The sequence below is a fragment of the Pan troglodytes genome, chromosome 4 (genome assembly GCF_028858775.2).
Source record: "Pan troglodytes isolate AG18354 chromosome 4, NHGRI_mPanTro3-v2.0_pri, whole genome shotgun sequence".
Taxonomy (NCBI): Eukaryota; Metazoa; Chordata; class Mammalia; order Primates; family Hominidae; genus Pan; species Pan troglodytes.
Window position 1 is genome coordinate 55,792,538 of NC_072402.2, and position 23,260 is coordinate 55,815,797.

At 38.8% G+C, this 23,260-nt stretch overlaps 1 protein-coding gene and 1 pseudogene across 2 annotated transcripts in view; both read right to left on the reverse strand.

The window, feature by feature from the left end:
* RAB3C (RAB3C, member RAS oncogene family) overlaps positions 1–23,260 on the reverse strand; it is a 279,582-nt gene that overhangs the window by 20,661 nt on the left and 235,661 nt on the right. For both annotated transcript variants that reach the window (XM_009449131.5, XM_526915.7), the window contains exon 4: positions 13,548–13,672. In XM_009449131.5, the coding sequence (XP_009447406.3) occupies positions 13,548–13,672 (125 nt within the window). The remainder of the gene's footprint in view (positions 1–13,547; positions 13,673–23,260) is intronic.
* On the reverse strand, positions 14,939–16,261 carry LOC107974731 (large ribosomal subunit protein uL18-like; annotated as a pseudogene).

Here is a 23,260-nt window from a genome sequence, read left to right on the forward strand (position 1 = left end):
CTTAACAGACATTGATAGAACATCTCACACAACAGCTGCAGAATACATATTTTTTTCATCAGCATGTAGAACATTCTCCAGGATTGACCATATATTAGGACACAAAACAAGTCTTAACAAATTTTTAAAAACTAAAATTATAGTAAGTATCTTACCTGACCACAATAAAACAAAATTAGATATTAATAACAAGAAGATCATTTGAAACAATACAAATACATGGAAATTAAACAATATGCTACTGAATGACAAGTGGGTGAAGAAAGAAATTAAGAATAAAAGATAAATAAAAGATGAATGAAACAAAAAGTTTTTTTTTTTTTTGAGAGGGAGTCTCACTCTGTCCCCAGGCTGGAGTGCAGTGGTGCAATCTCAGCTCACTGCAAGCTCTGCCTCCCAGGTTCACGCCATTCTCCTGCCTCAGCCTCCCGAGTAGCTGGGACTACAGGCGCCCGCCACCACGCCTGGCTAATTTTTTGTATTTTTAGTAGAGACGCGATTTCACTGTGTTAACCAGGATGGTCTCGGTCTACTGACCTCGTGATCTGCCTGCCTTGGCCTCCCAAAGTACTGGGATTACAGGCGTGAGCCCACCGCACCTGGCCAAAAAGTTGTTTTTATAACACAATAAGCAAAATTGGCAAATCATTAGCTAGACGAAGAAAAAACGAGATAAGACCTAAATAAATAAAGTCAGAGACAAAAAGGAGACATCAAAATATATACCACAGAAATATAAAGGATCATAAGAGACTACAATGGACAACTATATGCCAATACATTTGAAGACCTAGAGGAAATGAATGAATTCCTGCACACATACAACCAAAAAAGATTGAATCAAGGCTGGGTGTGGTCACTCATGCCTGTAATCCCAGCACTTTGGGAAGCCAAGGTGGGTGGATCACTTGAGTTCAGGAGTTCGAGATCAGCCTGGCCAGCATGGTGATACCCCATCTCTACTAAATACTTAAAAATTAGCTGGGTGTGGTGGTGGGCACCTGTACTTCCAGCTACTTGGGAGGCTGAGGCAGAAGAATCACTTGAACCTTGGAGATGGAGGTTGCAGTGATCCTACATTGTGCCACTGCACTCCAGCCTGGGTGACAGAGTAAGATCTTGTTTCAAAAAAAAAAAAAAAAAAAAAAAGAGAGAGACTGAAACAAGAAGAAATAGAAAACTCGATCAGACCAATAACAGGCATTTCTCAAAAGAAGACATAAAAATGGCTGGGCACGGTGGCTCATGCCTGTAATCCCAGCACTTTGGGAGGCCGAGATGGGCGGGTCACTTGAGGTCAGGAGTTCGAGACCAGCCTGGCAAACATGGCAAAACCCCATCTCTACTAAAAATATAAAAATTAGCCAGGAGTGATGGTGCACGCCTGTAATCCCAGCTACTTGGGAGACTGAGGCTGGAGAATTGCTTGAACCTGGGAGGCAGAGGCTGCAGTGAGCCGATATCACACCCACTGCACTCCAGCCTGGGTGACAGAGTAAGACTCTGCCTCAAGAAAAAAAGAAAAAAGACATAAAAATGGCCAGTGAATGTATCAAAAAATGTTCAACATCACCAATCATCAGAGAAATGTGAATCAAAACCACAGTGAGGTATCATCTATCTCACCCTAGTTAGGATGGCTATTATCAAAACACAAAAAATAACAAATGTTGGTGAGGATGCAGAGAAAAGAAAACTCTTATACACTGTTGGTAAGAATGTAAACTAGTATAACCACTATGGATAACAGTATGAAGGTGTCTCAAAAAAACTGGAAATAGAACTACCATAGGCTCTAACAAACTCACTACTTAGCATTTATTCAAATAAAAGGAAATCAGTATATCAAAGAGACATCTGCACCCCCATGCTTATTGCAGCATACTCACAATTGCCAAGATATGGAATCAACCTAAGTGTCCAAAAACAGATGAATAGATTAAAAAATGTGGTGTATATACACAATGAAATATGCCCAACTATAAAAAAATGAAAGCCTGTCATTCATGGCAATATGGGTAGAACTGGAGGACGTTATATTAAGTGAAAAAAGCCAGGAACAGAAAGTTAAGCAGTGCATATTTTCAATCACATGGGGAAGCTAAAAAAAGTTGATCTTATAGTAATAAAAAGTAGTCAGAAGATACTAGACATTGAGAAGGGTGTGGGGGAAGGGAGGCACAAGGAAGTATTTGTTAAAGGATACAAAATTACAACCAGATAAGGGATGTAAGTTCTAGAGTTCTGTACCACTGTAGGATAACTGTAGTTAACAATAATACATTGTATAGTTTCAAATAGCTAGAAGGAGAATACTGAACGTTCCCAACACATAGAAATGATAAATGTATGTTAATTACCCTGATCTGACCACAATACATTATATGTATCAAAAATTCACTATGTATTCCATGAATATGAAACATCGTAATTTGTAAAAAAATTAATTTAATTTAATTTTAAAAATAAAGAAATATATGAGTGAACATCATTGGATTCCCTTTTCTTTGATCTAGAACCACTAAGAAACCATAATAAATTGATAGCCTTTCTAAGGGTATTTTTTCTATTGATAAAAGGATACACTGATTATCTAACAGGAATATTACCAACTGTGTGACATTTACATTTCGCAGAGCATGATAAAAGGCATTTTAAATCAGAAATCTGTCCCCTGTGAGTTTGGTTAGTGTGATTTGTTTCTCTACTGTTCCCCGCCCTAATAATTTTACCCTGGGAGAAAGGAAATAACACTGGCCAGTGTGCAAAGCTGATGAACAGAGATGGTTTCTGCCAGCTGCATCCAAGCACAGATTCCACAATTTAGTGTGAGAAAGCCATCTTTGATTTAATCTTTTTCAGCTCTCAACACTTAGCAGATTAATTAAATCCAAATCCAAATACTGCAGTTTATATTTCTTATATCTGACTTTAATTTTGGTAAGTAATACTGCTATTTATGCTTTTTTTTGTTAAAAAAGAAAAACAAATAAAAAATGAAGCTGGCAGTTTATACAGATTTCGGTTACATGGACCTGGATTAATTTTTAAACATTTCACCAAATGTGTTTGCAAGTTTGTGTGAATGAGAAAAGGGCACAGCTTGGAAGATCATTCTAAGAGAAGGAGCAAAGGTGAAGTTCTGAGCCAAATCCAGGTAGAAAAATGAGGGCTAGACAATTTTGTCTGTCGAGATGGGACAGGAGACATGTAAACATAACGTTTGTTAGAGGATAAGCTTTGATCCACAAGTAACAGATAGACAGTGGGGCTTTGGAAGCTCTTCATAATGAAGAAGGGCACTTTGCATATTGATGTCCCTTGGAGCTGTCAGAATCATGAGAATGGGGAAACTCGGGTCAAAGGTTGGTAAGATCTGGATTAGTAAGAAGGAGTATAGGAAAGAACACCTAGATTAGTGGAGTTGGTTAAGGAAGGCAATTAGTAAAATAGCGATGTGCCAGAGTCTCAGTAAAATAGGGATTTGCAAGAGTCTTGAGAGTTTATTCACTGGGGAATGTGAGAAAAAATAAGTAGAGGTTTAGAAGAAGGGCAGCATAAAAAACAAAGAGGAAGTGGAGTTTATCACTCAAAGATGCTGCATGGGTGGGGTTTCATGGATTGGATAACCATACCATTTGTTCTCCAAGCTGAGTCACTTTTGAGATTGAAAGGGGATGCTATTAATACTTACACTGGGAAATGAACATAAATCAGGACTGTCCTGAGCAAACTGGGATGCATGGTCACTTTATTCATAAGGAACAGACAGTTTCTGAGGAGTGAATTTCAGCTGCCAGAAGGGAGAGTGGAGATCCATAAGATTATGAAATAAAGATCAGGTTAACAGGAACTGGGAAGCACAAAAGAGACAAGAACCAGGGCAAACAAACAGCAGTCCCTTCCCTTCCCAGCCCATGGATATGACCACACCTAAACCAACCCAAACACATTAAAATGTACAATGTTGGTTTAGTTTATACCTCCTGGGAATACTTAGCCAAAAAGAAAGTGAGCCTGGGGATATAATGGTAGGGTGGCAGTGCTTCTCCTCAGAGCTGTGTGCAGATAGGTACTTAGAACATTTTAGTAGCATCACTGGGATTCCCTGCTGAACCCAGAGGTTGGCAATTTTCATTCTTTGAGAAATACTACAATTGAGAGTTAAATAAATCTTTAAAAGCTGCTGAAGAACAGAGCTAATGCATATTTGGAACAGGTGGTTTGAGTTTTAAAAATAGGCTTTAGGGCAATGTTATCCTCATTAGAGTTTCTGGCTGCACAACCTGGCTTTATTACAGAATTGTTTTTGCAGGGGTAAGAGGGAAAGGATTAAAACTGAAGGAAAAAACCATCATCCTTCATTAAAGTGAAGTGGCTGGAGGCAACATTGCAGGTCTGAGCTCAACAGAAAAGCTTTAAGATAGCCAAGGTGGGTGCATGCCCACCACTAGGGCTGTCCATGTTTCTCTGGCTTTGGTGCCCAGCTTACTAAATGATCCTTGGCAAGCTGGACTGAAACTGTAACGATAGGCTGAAATCTATGAAATGAAATTAGCTCTAAATGTGTGTGAACCACCAAACCATTAAATCAGCCATGGTCTTTTGCTAAAAACAAGGTTAACAATGCAGACATAGGTAGCTACAATGGCCAGTTCTTAATGATGTTATTTACTTTTTTGAACTAATTTCTTGTGTTATCAAAAAGACATTGAATGAAGGCAACTCTTAGAAATCTATTTCGATTTCATTAAAAAGAAAGGGGTGGTCACCTCTCTATGCAATATGCAATGTTGTCTTTTCCTTCCTAAAGAGTCTCCAAATTCCCACTGTCCTCCTATGTGTATCACCTCATGGATCATTTGTGGATCAATGCTTATCAAAGCATTTAAATAGTAATTTACTGTCATATTTAAAATTATGGATTGCATTGCTTAGATTTAAGACTAGTTCTTTCAACGTATTTTCTAGATCTTGTCCCATTTGCCTTCATGACTGTCCACCTAAGTATCTCCACTATCCTGACTCTCTACTCTCTGACTTTTCTGGATATCTTCCCTTCTGCCTGTTAGTATGTTGATTTTACTCCGAAATTCTCCCTCCACAATGATTTTAATCTGTTACTCAGGCCAGGTACCTCCATCATCTTTTATGCCTCTAATTCCTTGTTTGTATCCCCAGTGCCACTGCTTGCTTTAGGTCTGTGGTCCTCAACTTTAACACAATTGGGTGAGACATGGTGAGGGCCTAAATCAAGGGTTCTCAACCATGGCTGTACATTAGAATCACCTAAGGAGCTAAAAACACTCATGTTTGTACCTCAGCTTCAGATATTCTGATTTACTTAATGTGTGTGTGTGTGTGTGTGTGTGTGTGTGTGTGTGTGTGATGGGGTCCGTGCCATGGTTTTTAAAATGCTACCTAGGTGGTTCGAATGTACAGCCAGGGTGGGGAACCCCTGCTTTAGGCCTCGCCATAATTTACCCAATAGCATCAGCTTCTTATTGGAATCTCTGCTTCCTGTCCTTACCCTCCAGTCTATCCTTTAGCCAGTGGTCTCCAAACATATGTTGTTTTATAATTCTTAGTTTCAAAAAACAGTACTGCCCTAATACATGAATATTTTATAAATTATATAATGTACTATTCCAGTAGTACATTATAAAACATACCCAATAACTGAAAAAAAAATTGAGGTACGAATAAATAGAGCTATTAATATTTTCTTTTTGTACTCCTGCTGATCTTAAACACCCTAATTTCTAGAATATTGCCAGTGTAATTGGTCCAAAATGAAATCTGATCTTGTCACTCCAGTGTTTAAAACTTAGGATCCTCAGCATGTATAGGACAAAGCCCGAGTTTTTGATTCTTTCAAACAAGGTTCTCCATGATATATGATGTCAACTTTTCCAGGCTTAGATCCCTCCAGAATACTATTTATTATGCCTAGGGAGACCATCACCTGTTTGTCTAACTATCAAAATCCTATTCATACTTCAAGACATGGTTCAGACATTGTCTCCACAGTGTGACCTTTCTCAGAGCCTCCAAACAGGGACATTCTTAATCTTTTAAGCTCCTCTAGCACTGAGTCCATGCCTCTATTACAACAATTATATGCTGTCTTTTGAAAGTCTTTATGTGTCTCTCAGACTCTCCTTTGGGGTGACAGAAATTTGGTCTTATTGTTTCCTAACTCCTAGTGCCGGACCAATAGTTGGTGCTCAATAATACTGAATAAATGAATACATTAGTAAATGAATAAAGTCCCGTAATATATTCATGAGTTCTATTTTGAAGTGTCTATCTCCTGCCCCCCAAAAGAAATAAACTCCTAGTGTGACCCCACTGTAGTTTAAGAAAAGAATCTTTGGCTCATTTATTTCAGCTCAGTGGTTGTTATGCAATTACAAGTGGACTTTGCTAAATTTACATTGGTCCTAATAATTACGTTCTGTTGTATAACCTCATACTCCTCTTCTGATCCCCAATAGCCTTCTGTAAAATCCATGCACCTATTGGCCACATGGGGACTAGACTAGGGTGCATGAAAGCTTCAGCATGAATCCATCCTGGAAGACCAGCTCCCTGTGGCCGGGCAGCACGAGCCCCACCATGAAGGGTGGAACCAATTATAGCTTCCTTCTGCTGGCTCTCTGGGCTAATCTGCCCCTTGTTTTTTCTGTAAATCAGTGGTTCTCAATCATGTCTACACATTGGAATAACCTGGGACTTAAAAAACATACTGTTGTCTGGGTCCCAGCCCAGAGATTCCAATTTAGTTGGCTTGGGATGCAGCCTGGTCACTAGGATTTTTAAAAGCTTCCCAACCTACTGAAATGTGTAGCCAAGATCGAGAACCTTTCTCTATATCGAGTCTTCCTTCTAGATTTGTTTCCTTGTCCCCGCCTTGGGTTTTCCTTATTTTATTATTATTATTTTTTTGAGAAATAAGCAAGGTCCCCTCAATGTGCTGAGGCCTAGCAGTGACTCCTGATATCCCTGCTATTCCCAATATCAGCAGTCTCAATGTAACAAACAAGCAAATAAAATAGCACACTCTCTAACACCTTGGTTTTTAGTTATTCAGATGAGAACCGCCTTAAGTAGTTCTGATTATAGCTTCCCTAAAGTGGTGCTCTAAAGGTACTGAAAAATTGCTGTACAATTTAGTGGTAATCATCTCAGTGTAATTTGGACACAGAGTGAGATACCAAGAATTTCCAGAGGTTTCTTATAAATCACAGCACACTTGGCTAAGGAGTTTTTCAGTTTATTAGTTGGGGAAGTTCCAGAAAGGTGAGCACATTTTGAAAAGAGAAATTATGAATTTGAGTATGGTTGATTTAGGGTAATTTATCTTTTGTAATCATCTAGTTATTTTCTAGCATCTTCCATTGGATTGTGTGGATCACTGAAAGATTGTGGGGTCCAAGATCGGAGTTTAAATAGGTTTACCAGCTACATATGCCCTACCTTCCTCCTGGACTTTAAGATAGAAAACTAAATTCAGTTAAGTCCTATTGTGGGCTAGGCACAGTAGCTCATGACTGTAACCCCAGTCATGGAAGGCTAAAGTAGAGTGGGAGGATTGCTTGAACCCAAGAGTTCCAGATCAGCCTGGGTGACATAGTGAAGACCCTGTCTCTCAAAAAATAAAAAAGAATTAGCCAGGCATGGTGGTGCATGCCTATAGTTCCAGTTGCTTGGGAGGCTTGGATGGGAAGATTGCTTGAGTCCAAGAGGTCAAGGCTGCAGTGAGCCATGATCATGCTACTATTGCACTCCAGCCTGGGCAACAGAGCAAGATCCCATCTCTAAAAAAAAAGACCTATTGCGTGACTCAAGATTGTCCCAAGGGTATGATGACTGAAGTGGAGCTTGGTGGTTATGGAAGGTATGATGATGCTGCTATTACAATTTTTCCTGGTGGAAATTGTATAAATAGAAATTGGTTGCTTATGGCCAGAGCACATGGATCCAAGTTCAGGGCTTCCACCACCGTATGATTTCACAGTGTAGTCAATGCCTTTCTCTCCCTTACCTGGGTTGGCAGTGAGATACAAGGGTGATTTAAACTGAAAAGTTCATAGGAGTGAATCAGAGAATCTTAGAGTTTCCAAATCAGGCATGCTGGGGTCATTCAGGCTCAGTAGAAATCAAGAGCATGGTTCTTAAAATCCACTTTTCTGGCTAGGTTATAATGTTTCAGTCACTTCAGTCATCTTGTCTCTGAGAGTGGTACCACAACATATGATGTAGCATGGTCAATACACCCAAACTCTTATGCTTGGTGACACAGAAATATCCCACAGAATGCAAACTCCCCCCATTAGCCATGGTAGATCTGCCTGCATTGATTTATCTAGACCTTTTGGGAAGTAATTATATGTCCCGCCTGCACTACCTTCCACTTTCAGAGATAATTGGTTCCATTAGTATATTCTTTGTTAGGTGAAAGAATATCCTTTTTCATTTGTCTTAAATTTATCTCTTTCTACTTCAAGAGACTATTTCCTTGAAGAAATTGTTTAATTAAGCCAGTATTTATCAAATCAATATGTTTCAGAGTATATAGACATAGAATGTGTCTTTTTGTCATTCTTCATTTTCCAAAAAGAGAAGTAACTACCCATTCATAGAACTTCATGCCCTTCCTTTATCCTCTGAGTTACACTCAGCCCTGTTTACGTGTTCATAATATTTGAGTCTATTTCTGATACACAGTCCACACTTTAAGCTCCGTGAGAGGGAAGATACACGTTTTATGACTCCGCAGTATTATTATAGATATTTGTCAGATGAATAATCAAAAGAGCCATTAAATGGGAAAAGAAGGGAAGACAAATTATAGAGCTTGGTAAAATGGCAAAATATAAGAATATTTTGTACTTTCAGAAATTCTCATGGGGTTCAGTGCTGGACAAGAAGGAAGGGTACGGGGGATGAATCTGGAATTCGGTAATATGTATGTTCAGAGGCTATCAAGATAATTGTTTGAATGGAGAGAATTGGGAATATTATCTGTTACTTGTTTTAGGAAGAAATATTAATGCAAATTGAAAATGCTTTAAAATTGGCTCCTTACAAATTATTAATAATGACTTCTCCTCAGAAGCAATTTTAGTTTCTCTGCAGTGTTTGGTTCTCTGACTACATTTTTGGAAAACAGGGGTTTCTGCATTTTCTGCCCTTTCCGAGCTTATAATAATGGTTCAAGTATTCTTTCACCTGTGGTTTCAAGGCAATACAAATCCATCCTCCTCTATAAATTTCTTTCTTTGTTCTTATTCCCAGATAAATTACTTCTATTTTAGTAAAATCTATCTTTAATTGTATTTCCAAATTTTTTTCTCATTTAAAACAGTAGTTGTACATTTAAAACTTAAATTATGAGATTGTACATATATAAGTACCATACTATAAATTTAATATAGAATTTAAAAACATTCTTATATATTGTTATAGGTACATACATATAGACTAACTGTTAAAACACTCATGGAGGCCGGGTGCGATGGCTCACACCTGTGATCTCAGCACTTTGGGAGGCAGAGGTGGGCAGATCACGGGGTTAGGAGATTGAGACCATCCTGGCTAACACGGTGAAAGCCCATCTCTACTAAAAATACAAAAAAATAGCCGGGCGTGGTGGCACGCGCCAGTAGTCCCAGCTACTTGGGAGGCTGAGGCAGGAGAATCGCTTGAACCCAGGAGGCAGGGGTTGCAGTGAGCTGAGATCACGCCACTGCACTCCAGCCTGGGTGACAGAACGAGACTCCATCCAAAAAAAAAAAAAAAAACATGGTAAAATAACACCAGCTATAGGGTAATGTTCAGCTCTGGCAGCAATTCCCTACCCTCTCCAAACACTCGCTTCCCACAAAAGCCAGTGTTCTGGAAATTTAGTCGTATAAAAGTCACAAAAATGCTTGTTAAAAATGTAGAGTCTAGCCTTCAACTTCAAAAACTCTGATGCAGCAGGTCTGAGTTGGGTTGATGAATGTGCATTTGAAAATGAACCCCAGCCAATTCAGCTGCAGATGCTTAGACCACTACTCTAAATCAGAAGTACTGAATATGGACAGCTGGCAGGTGGATGTTGGCGCCTGAAGCGCCAGTGTGAGGTCAGGCCTGGGACATGATTTGGCAGTCATTAGTCTGGAGGTGGAGTTAAAACCTTGGAGTGGATGGAAACATCCAAGGGAGGGTGTAGAGAGAGAGGAGTGGTGGACTGAGGATAGAAAGCCAGAGTGCAGGAGGTGGATAAAGGAGGAGGAGTCTACCAAGGAAACTAAATGCAAGTCTGGAGAGGGAGGAGATGAACAGAGAGCACCACGTCATAAATGCTGACAAAGCAGCATTCAGTAAGGAGGGGTGCTCAAAGGATCAAATGAAACAAAATGGCTGAGAAAGGGAAAGCCAGAAAAATATTCTTTGTCTGTGTAGTCTATCTCAGGCACTACAATGTTTGCTCCTAGAAGGTAGGGTTATTTGTCATTGCATTCCCAGTAACTGGCATATTGTAAACACTTAATAAATGCTTGATGAACTAAACTGGATTGGGACCGACAGCTGCCATACAAGAATTTTTAAAGAGCTCCATTACAACTTGGTTCCATCAAGGACCCTTATTAGGATGAGCAAATGTTGTACAGATAAAACAATCCACAATGGAGAATTAATTGCTACCAGATCGATAAAGCAGTTATTTTGAGCCATCTGCCAAGATGTGGTAATGACATTTAAAAAACAATGTGGAACCTTTGTGTGTATGTGATGGTATTCTGAAGAATAAAATGTACAAGTAATTAAAAAACAAAGCAAAGACCTTTAAAATCTTTAAATTTAAATTGTGAGAGCATTTTTTAAAAATACGAATTGTCCCTCAGGATCATTTGTAGAAGCATGTGTAGCCATGAGGAGAACAAGCCACATTAAACGAGGTAAATGACTCTCCAAGAATGCACATGTGTTGGTTGCTATGACAACAGCTGGGTTTTTATTGAATAGAGAGCAAAAAATCAATTAGAAACCACTGGAAGAACTTGAACAGGAACATAAAACATTCTGCTTCACAATTTCAGGAACTTTGCTACATCTGTGTACTGAATGGAAAGGGTTTGTGTGTGTGCCAGTCGACGGAGCAGTGGGAAAGTCACCCTCTTGATGCATTTCCATCATCCTAACATCCCTTTTCACAACCTGGTCTTCTCAATATCCAAGTAATTTATTAGAGTGTTAAAAAATTTAGCCAGTTGCCTGCCTCCTATGTATCAATGACATTAAACAATTCTTGGCTTGGAGATACATATGTATATTTTTTAACCAAACAGTTTTCATTTTTATTCATAGAGACAGCCTACATCTGTGTAGCAGTTTCTTCCCCATCCTGGCATGTGCCCAGCTAGTTAAGAAAACACAGGAAGACAGGGAAGAGACCATCTTGGGAAGCCAACCTGCCAACCCTCTCCCAGGTTTCCTCCCTCTCTTTCTTTGGGGATCTATTATTTCCCATTCTTATCTTTCCGAGGTCCTAAGAGGATTAAGAAAAAAAATTATCATTTTTTCAGACTCTTCATATTGTTTAATCGGTAGAGTGGGAAGAGGCCCTGTGGCAGAGATGGTAACTTCAAAAGCCGCCACAGGAGACTGTACACCAGCCAGGTAACTTTCTCCTGGGTGGCTCTAAGAATATTTGGTGGAAGGGTTCTTGTGGCCATCCAGGGATAGATTTTAGTCTAAGGAACTCATTAAGCTCATGAGAAATGGTCAAACTTTCAGAGTGAACTGTATTTAGATTAGTTATGAGATGATCAAGAGGAAGAGTGACCCAATGAGAGGGACTTTGCTTTTCTGACTCATGTTGCACAACACCAGCAGATTAATCCCAAATCATCCCCTTTATAACAGTGTTTTTCAAATTATAGATTGAGACACATTACTGCTTCTGGGGATCAACTTAGTGGGTTGGGACCACCATTTAAGAAAAAAGAAGAAAGAAAAGTAAGACAGAAAACAGAGTGAATCTCATCAAGTAAAGTTAAAATGTGTTTTGTAAAACTTTTGTTTTACAGAAGTTTTATATATGTATGTATTGGGATGCTAAATTGAAAGTATTTCTTACTGCAGGTCCTGGCCAAAAAGGTTAAAAGTCAAACTCTTCTTTGCTAAGAATGCCTCAATATTCTCAGTGGTCTACCAAAAACAAACAAACAAAAAACAAAAAGAATTCCAACTCCTTCACCTCTAGGACTGGAGTTGTTCCCCAAATCCACAACTCAGTTCTGCAACTTTCTGCTAGGTTCTCACTTTTCTATTCACTGTCCTCTCACCTTATGCTCATCTCAATGTCCATGCATGACTGTGCCCTTTACTTATAATGCCTCATCTCCTTTGTAGTTGAAAATTCTACTCTCCTTCAGAGACCATTCAAGCTCTATCTTGCCATTTCACCCATATGATCTCCATCTCCCCTCATCACTCATCTCTTCCTCTTGGTGTATTCATTTCCACACCTGATCTCCCCGGGGGCCCTCTCTGCATTGCTCTTTATCTTCCTCCCATCACACTCCACTCCTACATCTCCTTCCGGCAATGTTTTTCCCCTTCCTGTGTCTGCCTCCCTCTCCCTGTTGCTTTCCTGTTGGCATCTGCCTTGCAGCTTATCTCCTCATTGACCTGTTTTTGTTGACTTGTATTTCTGCTTCCTTATGTATATCTCCAGTCTTCAGTGTCCACTCGATTGGGAGCAACTTGAGCCTAGGGACTGTGAATTACTTTTTTGTATACCCCATGATGTTTGGCATAATATAAAGCATACAACGAGTACCCAGTAAAAATTTCTTGACTCAACCAATCAATCATCAATCATCAATCCCTCCTTTGTATTAAATCTCTACCCTTCTCACTCCAGCATTTTTCTCTTTAGATACAATGTTTTGTGTTTGAAATGGCTTTGCCATTTCTGAAACTTTCTCATATCTATTATCTCATTTGATCTTATCTACAAGGACTTGGTTAAATAGGCACGGGCTATGATACTCATTCTGGAGAGATGGGGTGACTAAGTCTCAAAAGGATTTGTAATAGTAACATGGCTTATCAGTGATGTCACTAGAATCAGAATCTAGGATGTGACCTATTCTGTGCCATTATCCTCCTCCAATGGAAACTTGAGAACAATAATCACACAATAAAATAAAGAGCTCACTGAATGCAAAATAGAGTATGGGGGAAAAAAAAAACAAAAATAGCGGACAAGGCATAACCTGTGTTTCTCATGGAATAAGAATTTAAATACCTTGTACTAAGACCAAAATTCCGAGTATCATTTTTGCTTCTGTAATTGCGCTTGAGCTCTCATGATGCCATAGTAAGTGGGAGAAAATATATTGTCCACTTAGGGAGGATTATGTTGCTTTCCACTGTTAGACTGACAAACATTTCATTAACTCCTCCCTGACAATTAGCTCGGACTCTGTACAGAGTTACATATAATAAGCAAATTATCTTTCTTTTTAACTTATTAATTTGTTTCTTACCAAGCTGTTCTCCTAAATGTTGACCTCGCTCAGTTGAGATGACCCGCTCGTCTTCCATGTCACACTTGTTCCCAACCAGAATAACTTGGGCATTGTCCCAAGAGTATGTTTTGATTTGAGTTGACCTAAAAGAAAAAGAAGAAGCATGACACAATCAGAGGAAAGCAGAACAGCATAAAATGAAGGAGAAGAAATACATTCCACAGATGATGATGGTAGCAAAAGGAAAAAAAAAAACACGATGTCCAAATGCCTGACATTTAGAGTTAATTAGTTGAGTGCAATTTTACCCTTCAGATACTCATCAGAGATTGCATGAGTCAAAAATCAAGGGAACAGTGGTGTACTAATAATTCTTTTGTATTTAATGAGATTAATACCACTACTGATTCTTCCTTTCCTCTTTTACCCCACCTTATGTAATAGCTTTACAGTAGGATAGCCAACCATCCTGGTTTCCCCAAGACTTTCCCAGTTTAAGCAGTAACAGTCCCATGTCCTGAGAAACCCCTCCGTTTCAGGCAAACTGAGATGGCTGCCCAACCTATTTACAGCACATCACACGAAAACAATATCTTCCCTTATCACAGTAACAACTTAAAGAGCTAAAGCAATGGGGCTTAGGAAATCTGGGAGAAGTGATAATTTTTTAAAAAAAGAATCATTAGAGCTAATATGTTCATGCCTTACCTTTATAAAAGAAAAATGTCAGGTTGATTAATGTCAAAATTATAATACAATGAGCTGGCATTTTAAGTTGCTATAAACAGGATATTTAGAATTTAGAATAAGCCTCCAGTATGATTCATGACACAAATAACCAACTTTTGATTTTGGAACTTAGATAATAAATGTAATAATTTGCTTCTGCAGGGTATTTTTTTTTTAAAACCTGCTTAGCCAATAAGTTTATTGTTTTTGCAGGGTATATACCCAAAGGACTATAAATCATGCTGCTATAAAGACACATGCACACGTATGTTTATTGCGACACTATTCACAATAGCAAAGACTTGGAACCAACCCAAATGTCCAACAATGATAGACTGGATTAAGAAAATGTGGCACATATACACCATGGAATACTATGCAGCCATAAAAAATGATGAGTTCATGTCCTCTGTAGGGACATGGATGAAATTGGAAATCATCATTCTCAGTAAACTATTGCAAGGACAAAAAACCAAACGCCGCATGTTCTCACTCACAGGTGGGAATTGAACAATGAGAACACATGGACACAGGAAGGGGAACATCACACTCTGGGGACTGTTGTGGGGTGGGGGGTGGGGGAGGGATAGCAATAGGAGATATAACTAATGCTAAATGACGAGTTAATGGGTGCAGCACACCAGCATGGCACATGTATACATATGTAACTAACCTGCACATTGTGCACATGTACCCTAAAGCTTCAAGTGTAATAATAATAAAATAAAAAAAAGAAAAAAAAGTTTATTGTTTTTGTCTGAAAAATCATCCTAGAACATTGTTTTAGCTCTCAGAGCCTGCTCCTGAGGTCTGAGGAAGCTTCCCTTCTTTTGAGCTACCTGATCTTTCTTCTGGGCATGGGACATTTTGGGATGTTTCCACCTGTTGTTTTTAACTTCTTTCTTGGGCTTCTCATAGTTTGGATTCTCTTGTATAGCAACATGAGCTTTTTTGTTTTATTTATTTATTTATTTGAGACAAGGTCTCACTCTGTCACCCAGGCTGGAGTGCAGTGGCATGATCTTGGCTCACTGCACCTCGACCTCCTGGGCTCAAGCGATCCTCCCGCCTCAGCCCCCTGAGTAGCTGGAACAACAGGTGCACACCACCATGCCTGGGTAATTTTTATAAATTGTTTTTGCAGAAACAGGGTTTTGCCATGTTGTCCAGGCTGGTCTCGAACTCCTGGGCTCAAGCAATCCACCCACCTCAGCCTCCCAAAGTGCTGGGACTGTGAGCCACCGTGCCCAGCCAATATGAGCTTTATTGTATATCTCCTCCATCAGGTCTGAAGTTTCGCTGTTCTTTATGAACGGAAAGAACCGTTTCTTGTAAGCATCTTCATCTGCTTCCATTAGGTAATGCATGTAATCTGCATCATTCTGACCCATGATGTGTTTCCCATGCACTTCTGCATTAAATTCCTTGCTTTCAGAATCACAAGCAGGGAATCATCTGGTACTGTGAGGGACAGAACAGCCTTTATCAACAGCTCCCTTCAAGGCCCCAAAAACTTTATTGCCAGTGATGGTTCTGGCAAGGCCTACATCCAAATAGCAGGTGAAGGCACCAGGCTGACCATCAATGCTTTCCACATCGCATTAATCTCCAGTCATCTCCACTTGGCCTTCATAGATCCTGTCCATGCCAAACCTACCGAGAAGCCCGTGGGCCAGCGGCAGGCCAGTATAATGTGCTGCAGCATAATTTGTCAGGCCAACCTTCACACCTTATTTTGGTAGTTCATGTACCATGTACATATGCTGCGCAGACTACCGTATCCCCTTCTATGTGGGCATAAGTAATCTGACAAATCATATCTCTGTTTGTTACACAGACTATCACCCTGTATTTGAGTGTGTTGTATTTATTTTTATCCTGTATCACAGAGTGTTTCTGAGTATAGTAATCAGTTCTACCCTCTTGTCATTTCCTAAATTTCACTTGGTATCTCTTAAATAGGCCTCATTCTTAACAACTTTAACAAACCCCATTCTGCAGAACAAAGACCCTCATCCATGGCTTGACACAGACCTGCAGGCCCAGCAATGCCAGGCAGAGAAAAAGCGCAGGTATTTTTCTAAACACTTAATATCTGTTGCATTAATTTAATCCTTAGAATAACTTAAGGAGAATATTATTATGCCCATTTTGCAGTTGAGGAAAATGAGGCATAGAGTGGTTAATTGCCCAAGATCACTCAGCCAGTAAAGTGGCAAATGTGGGAGTCACGTTCTGGCAGTATGGCTCTCAAGCCTGTGCTTTAAAACATATTTCCATGATACTCATTAAAAGTTCAAAAACTGAAGTTCTAGTGCATTTATTGTTATCTAGAGGAAGCTGAGAGGAAGCTATGTTTTTTAATTCTCCCTTTATATCAGCCACATTTTTATTTAAGAACAGTCTAAGATAGGTGGGAAAGACATATTACCTGGTGGTGGTCAGGAGAGAAATATTGAAATGTTGAAACGTAAACAAATGATTAAAGTTTGAAAAAAAACAGATTTGTAACATGTCAAAAAGTAAAGCTTGGGAATGGTGTTACAAACAATAGTAAAGTGAAGGATCATTGAATAGAAAGTGGCAATGAGCTGTTCTCAACTTGAAGAGGGAATAAAAAGCAAATATTATAGCTTTTTAAACTACAGCAGGAGAGTTTTCAATGAGCTATGATCACTGTTTCTCCTTCCTGAGAAGAAAGGAAAGAGTGAAGAGGCAGATAGGGTTTTATTTCAGCATATTCCCCTGAACCAAGTACATCTAAGTTTTCAAATGAGATTAAATTATCTGGGGAAATATATTCTTGATTCCACCTGGACATCTCAGAGTCACAGCATATTTTATCAGAACAATGCGACCTTTCTAATTCTGATACCTAAGTTAATAATATATTCCCTTAGCAACAGTGAGATTTGGCAGGACTGGAGAAATAAAGACAGAACTTCTAAACTCTATTCTTTTTCCTCACTTAATCTTATGTACACAGAATATGAAAAATGATGCATTCATAATGAATTAGGGTGTAAAATAAATTCCACTCTTGGAAACACTTTAAGTAACAAATGCTAATATATTTTTACAAACGAAGTCAAAAGTTTCTTTTAAAGGATCTCACATCTGATCAGATTTCCTTATGTAATTAAAAGAAATGATCTCTTTGTTCCTATAGGTCTTGTAAGCTAGGGGCTTGGAAAGGCCCTGGGTAGAGAGCACTTATGTTAACAGAAAAAGTTCTCATCCTGGTAGTAAAGCTAGAAATCGGATACCCAGAGTGAGATTAGTGACAAGGGGTTCACCAGAGAGTGTCACAGTTGTGTAAGGAAGGACCTGGGGCCAGGGTGTTAATGACCCAGCTTCTGAGTTTCCTGAGGACAAATGAGTCCTTGAGGAAATGTGGCACTCTTCTGACCTGGGCCAGTACATCCTACTGCACCCCTGACTGTATAAACCCAAGTCAGGGTGTCCTTTTGTGAAGGTCAGGAAGGTGCATAACTCACAACCTACTAGCTGATTCATGTCCCTTAACCAAATTAATGGAATGCTTGCTTCTACCACTAAACACATCTGAGTATCTCAGTTCTGCTGACATAATAATAACCCATGGGGTCTCAGGCTGCTGTAATAGGTTATACATTTATGCACATACAACATTCCCTGCTCCTCAATGATTTATAAAAATATATGACCAAGAAGAATATACTTATTTGGCCATGATTATATGAGATCCATCCTCTTCATTTGCTCTTATATAAGAAATATTTCAATGTAACCTCAAATGTTCTAAATTGTCGGGAAATAATGTAAAATGAATATTTTCTACAATTGCTAGGGAATTACAAAGAATCGTGATTTTGAAATCTTAGAGAGCCAAAGGAGACCAGTTTTCTTTTTAATGAAATAAAAATTGTGGTCTAGAGCATTTGTGCTATGATGAACAAAAGACTGATTTGCCATTAGAGTTGGTTAATTTTATGATTGAAATTGGGGTTGCAAATGTTCAATGTTTGGCTTTGGTTTTGACTACTTGGACTTCCTGATGTTGTTCTGCATCAGCAGAGCAGGGAAGGGAGCTTTAGGCACAGTCCCACCATCAGCAAGAGGAGATCAATGCCATGCTGGCTGATTTGTGAATTACCACCTATCATAAAACCTAACATAAATGATAGGATCAAAACTATTTTACAATGGCCAAGAACAAAAGGATGTAGCAAATTAAATTATGTCAGCTTCTTGTTGCTTTGAAATTCCTTTCATGCATTCTGAAAGATTTAGCTTTTATTTATTTATTTATTTATTTATTTATTTTATTATACTTTAAGTTTTAGGGTACATGTGCACATTGTGCAGGTTAGTTACATATGTATACATGTGCCATGCTGGTGCGCTGCACCCACTAACTCGTCATCTAGCATTAGGTATATCTCCCAATGCTATCCCTCCCCCCTCCCCCCTCCCCACCACAGTCCCCAGAGTATGATATTCCCCTTCCTGTGTCCATGTGATCTCATTGTTCAATTCCCACCTATGAGTGAGAATATGCGGTGTTTGGTTTTTTGTTCTTGTGATAGTTTACTGAGAATGATGGTTTCCAATTTCATCCATGTCCCTACAAAGGATATGAACTCATCATTTTTTATGGCTGCATAGTATTCCATGGAAACAACCCCATCAAAAAGTGGGCGAAGGACATGAACAGGCACTTCTCAAAAGAAGACATTTATGCAGCCAAAAAACATGAAAAAATGCTCATCATCACTGGCCATCAGAGAAATGCAAATCAAAACCACTATGAGATATCATCTCACACCAGTTAGAATGGCAATCATTAAAAAGTCAGGAAACAACAGGTGCTGGAGAGGATGTGGAGAAATAGGAACACTTTTACACTGTTGGTGGGACTGTAAACTAGTTCAACCATTGTGGAAGTCAGTGTGGCGATTCCTCAGGGATCTAGAACTAGAAATACCATTTGACCCAGCCATCCCATTACTGGGTATATACCCAAATGACTATAAATCATGCTGCTATAAAGACACATGCACACGTATGTTTATTGCGGCTTTTTTTTTTTTTTAAGTTTCAGTGCTTAGTGCATGGTAGGTTAACATACAAGATCTGTTTGTATCTTCCCTTCTTAGGTCCTGTAGAACACTAAGTTGTTGCTTTGCAAGAAAATGTAAAATGATGGTCATTACTCCAAAATGAGTATTCATGTCACTAAAATGAAATTTATACCTCTTTCTGCATACACGATAACTTTCTATGCACGTACCAATAACTGTATGACTTTGGCAATATAAGCAGCTATGACCAAGTTAGTGCATGTACGAGCAATGAAATCTACATTTGGTCTTGCTGCATAGTGATCATAAGAAGCCATTGATGAAAAGGCATATCTCAATGTCACAGTTTTTTTTGAGGTGGAGTCTTGCTGTGTTGCCCAGGTTGGAGTGCAGTGGCTCACTGCAACCTTCGCCTTCCAGTTTCAAGCGATTCTCACGCCACAGCCTCCCCAGTAGGTAGGATTACAGGCATGCACCACAACACCCAGCTAATTTTTTTATTTTGTTTAAGTAGAGACAGGATTTCACCATGTTGGCTAGGCTGGTCTTGAACTCCTGACCTTAAGTGATCTGCCTGCCTCGGCCTCCCAAAGTGTTGGGATTACAGGCGCAAGCCACCGTGCCCAGCCGTAGATGGGTAAGTAAGAAAAATTGTGCATCTTAGAATTCGTAAAATGCTATTGTGTTCTTGATATTTCTTTTATGTAGGAAGGTCTAGGTTGAAATAAGAGCTCGGAGTATTCCTTTAACCAAGGAAAACTTAGAGATGAGGAAGTATAAACTCCATGAGTTGAGAAAGACCCACAGTTATGCATATTTTGTCTACACTGTAATAGGAATTAGCATCAGAAGAATGCTGGGATAGTAATTCAGTTCCCATCCCTTCCAACTCAGACTCCACAATTTATTCCGCCAGTTTGAGAAAGCTCTAATACTTAGTGAGTATGGGGAAGTCACTCTGAATTGTTTAGTTCAGTATCTTCATCTGTAAAATGAGGCTATTATTTTACATGCTCTGGGGCTGTTGTAGGCCAAATATGGTTTTAGGTAGGGCCACACTGTACTTTTTAAGTTGCAACATCTCGTTACACATAGAACACATTATTAGTCTCCTCTTGGGCAGCCAGCTGCTCCTCTTCCCAAATCCAGCTTAATTCATCATTTCTAATTCCTATAATTGAAATAATAATTGGATTTTTTTCATTAAAGAGTCTCAAATTTTGTTTCCATTCCCTATCTCCAGGCTGAGGTTCTATACAAATAAATTTTTAACTGGGAGTAAATGACCTTCCCCTTATGTGTCTATCAGGGGTATGACAAATGTTTGTTGAATAAATCCTCCTTTCACATGGTATTTATATGTATTTACCTTTTCACCATTGGATGTATTTTGTGAAATTTCTTATTTGAGGGACGCATTTCCAATCATCTCATGAGAGAGACTGTCTTATTTCTTTGTTGGGTAGAGACACACACTGAAAGCGAGTGGCTGTCACCAAACAGTGTACATGTGAAAAGATGATTTATTTCTGAATCACTGCAAAAGATCCTTTGGGATTTACTGTTAATCTCAACAAGATTAATGGAATCAGAAGCCATATGCTGGTCACCATGGTTACTCTGCAAATGGCAGTTAACTCAGACCTTACCAGTGCCAGATCATAGTTACTAAAAAGCCTGTTATTTACTTGCCATTTAGCTAAAACAAAACAAAACAAAACAAATACCTCAAGCTTTCTCTCAACATTTATGTATAAACGTAAAAAAGAAAGAGAGGAGGAAAGCATAATTTATCCCTATTTTGGTTCTTATCAAATATTAAAGAGGAGTCTCAAAAAAGCTGGGATGAGACATCAAGATAAAAGAGCTTTTGATATTTTATGATGTTTCACACATAAACAACTGAACTCTGCGCAGAATGAAATAATTTAAGTCTGAAGAGCTATAAACAAGTGAACAAACCACATTTCTACAATATTTCTAGTATTCCTTCTCTCCTGTTCTGGGTGTGTAAGTAATCGCCTATGAGTTCAGCCTCTTCTCATGGAGAATGACAGACTTTTGCTTAATCACAATGTTCTGAAAAACAGTCCACAAAATGCACCTCAGTGACCCACAAAAACAATTGTCGATTAGGGTCTGATTTGGGATGTATGTGGGAATATGAGGTATCAGAGATAATATGACTCACTCTTCCTCACCCAGCGAGGCTCGAACAGATCTTAATAGCAGGCCCTTTCTAATTCTGGAAGCTAATATTGCTCTACTGCATCCATTTCCCTTATTCTTTTTAATATTTGGGAGCTTTGGCTTTTTAGTATCACAGCCTACTTCAAGTTTGTAAAGAAACTTCCCAACCTGCTTTTGCTCTTCACATATAATTGGCCCTTTTGTTATTTTTTTCACTTAATTTAATCATTTATTTATTCAATTTTTCTCAACCTTCAGAGAGCTTTTAAAAATTAGCCCAATTCAGAAACATTAAATTAGAACCTCTAGAGTCTCCATCAGAGGTATTAAAAAGAAATCTCCAGGTGATTTGTATATGCTATCAGGGCTGCGTATTATTAGGATGATTCCCTCCAACTACTTTTCTTTCTAGTTTCTAAATAATCTATTTCTTTATTTCCTAGCTAACACCACAAAGTGCTTCCAGGTGATTTACAAAGACATATACAAAATAAAAAAATTTAATGAGAGTAATACTAAGAAACCAGAAACAGGAACATAATAAAGTCTGATTAGTTACACATGCTATAAATGCTAATAGGTAGTTTTAGGAAGTTTAGGGGGTAGGTCTTTTATATGTATATTAATTCATTTATAAATAACACATTAAAAAAGGAAAAATTTAAAAAGATATCCTTAAAAATGCTCTTCAATATTTGATATAATCTTTTATTATTTAGAAGAATAGGTTCATATTTTTTGGTACAATTGCTACATTCTTATTACAAATTCTAACAATAGTGAAAAGCTAAAGGAAAAATGATCAGAAATCTCGCTATCTCCACTATTAACATTTTGGTGAAAATCCAGTAGTAGGCTGTATTACAGTTCTTACTTAGTCATTATGTCCTTCCCTGCAGGTGTACCTTGCCCTACTAACTTTGGATCTGGCCAATGGAATATAAGGAGATTTGACCTGTGCCGCTGTGATTAACAGACATCAGAGGCATGGTGAGCTGCCATCAGCCCTCTTGGGTTCTTATTCTTCATCTTGGGAAGAGCCCATCCCAGAAAGGGGTTGCTCTGTCAGTTTGTCCCAGAAATGAGATGCCCCAAGGAACCCAGCTGAGTTCTGCAGACACCAACAAATGTCAGCCAAATCTAGAAAAGCCCAGTTTAACATAGCACCCTTCATAGGGCCTTGGCTTACCTTTCTAGCTTCTAGCTTCAACTTTCTAGCTTCTAGTTTCATCTCTTGCTACCCTCCGACTTCCTTCCAATTCTGATATGGGCTTTTAAATTTCTTTGATTTTCCCATACACTCTGTATTTTCAGCAAGTTAGGCCTGTCACTATAGGTGGTTTCAGGTTTTGTGAGGTCTAAAATTCATAAAAATTTGAGGGCCCAATTTAAGTAAAATGCAAATTACAAATACATAATTAAGTATGGGATATTCTGTACCAGATACTGTCTATATCCCCCAGGCCTTACCACTTCTGTGCTTGTTGGCTGACTTCCAACTGTCAGTATCTGCATCTCTTTGCTTTACAGCTTGCATGAAAGCAACGGAAGGTCACTCCCCCCGTCAGGGAAGGTAAAATATGAAAGGAAAATAACACACTCAGGAGCAGACCTGAGCCAATGACTGACAGAAGTTGGAGTATAAATACCCCAGCTCCCTTTCTCCTCAGGTTGTTACCATACTGATTCTCAGAATTTTTAAGAAAGATTAAGCTCTGGTAACCCATAATGGTAGGTGGCTTGAACACA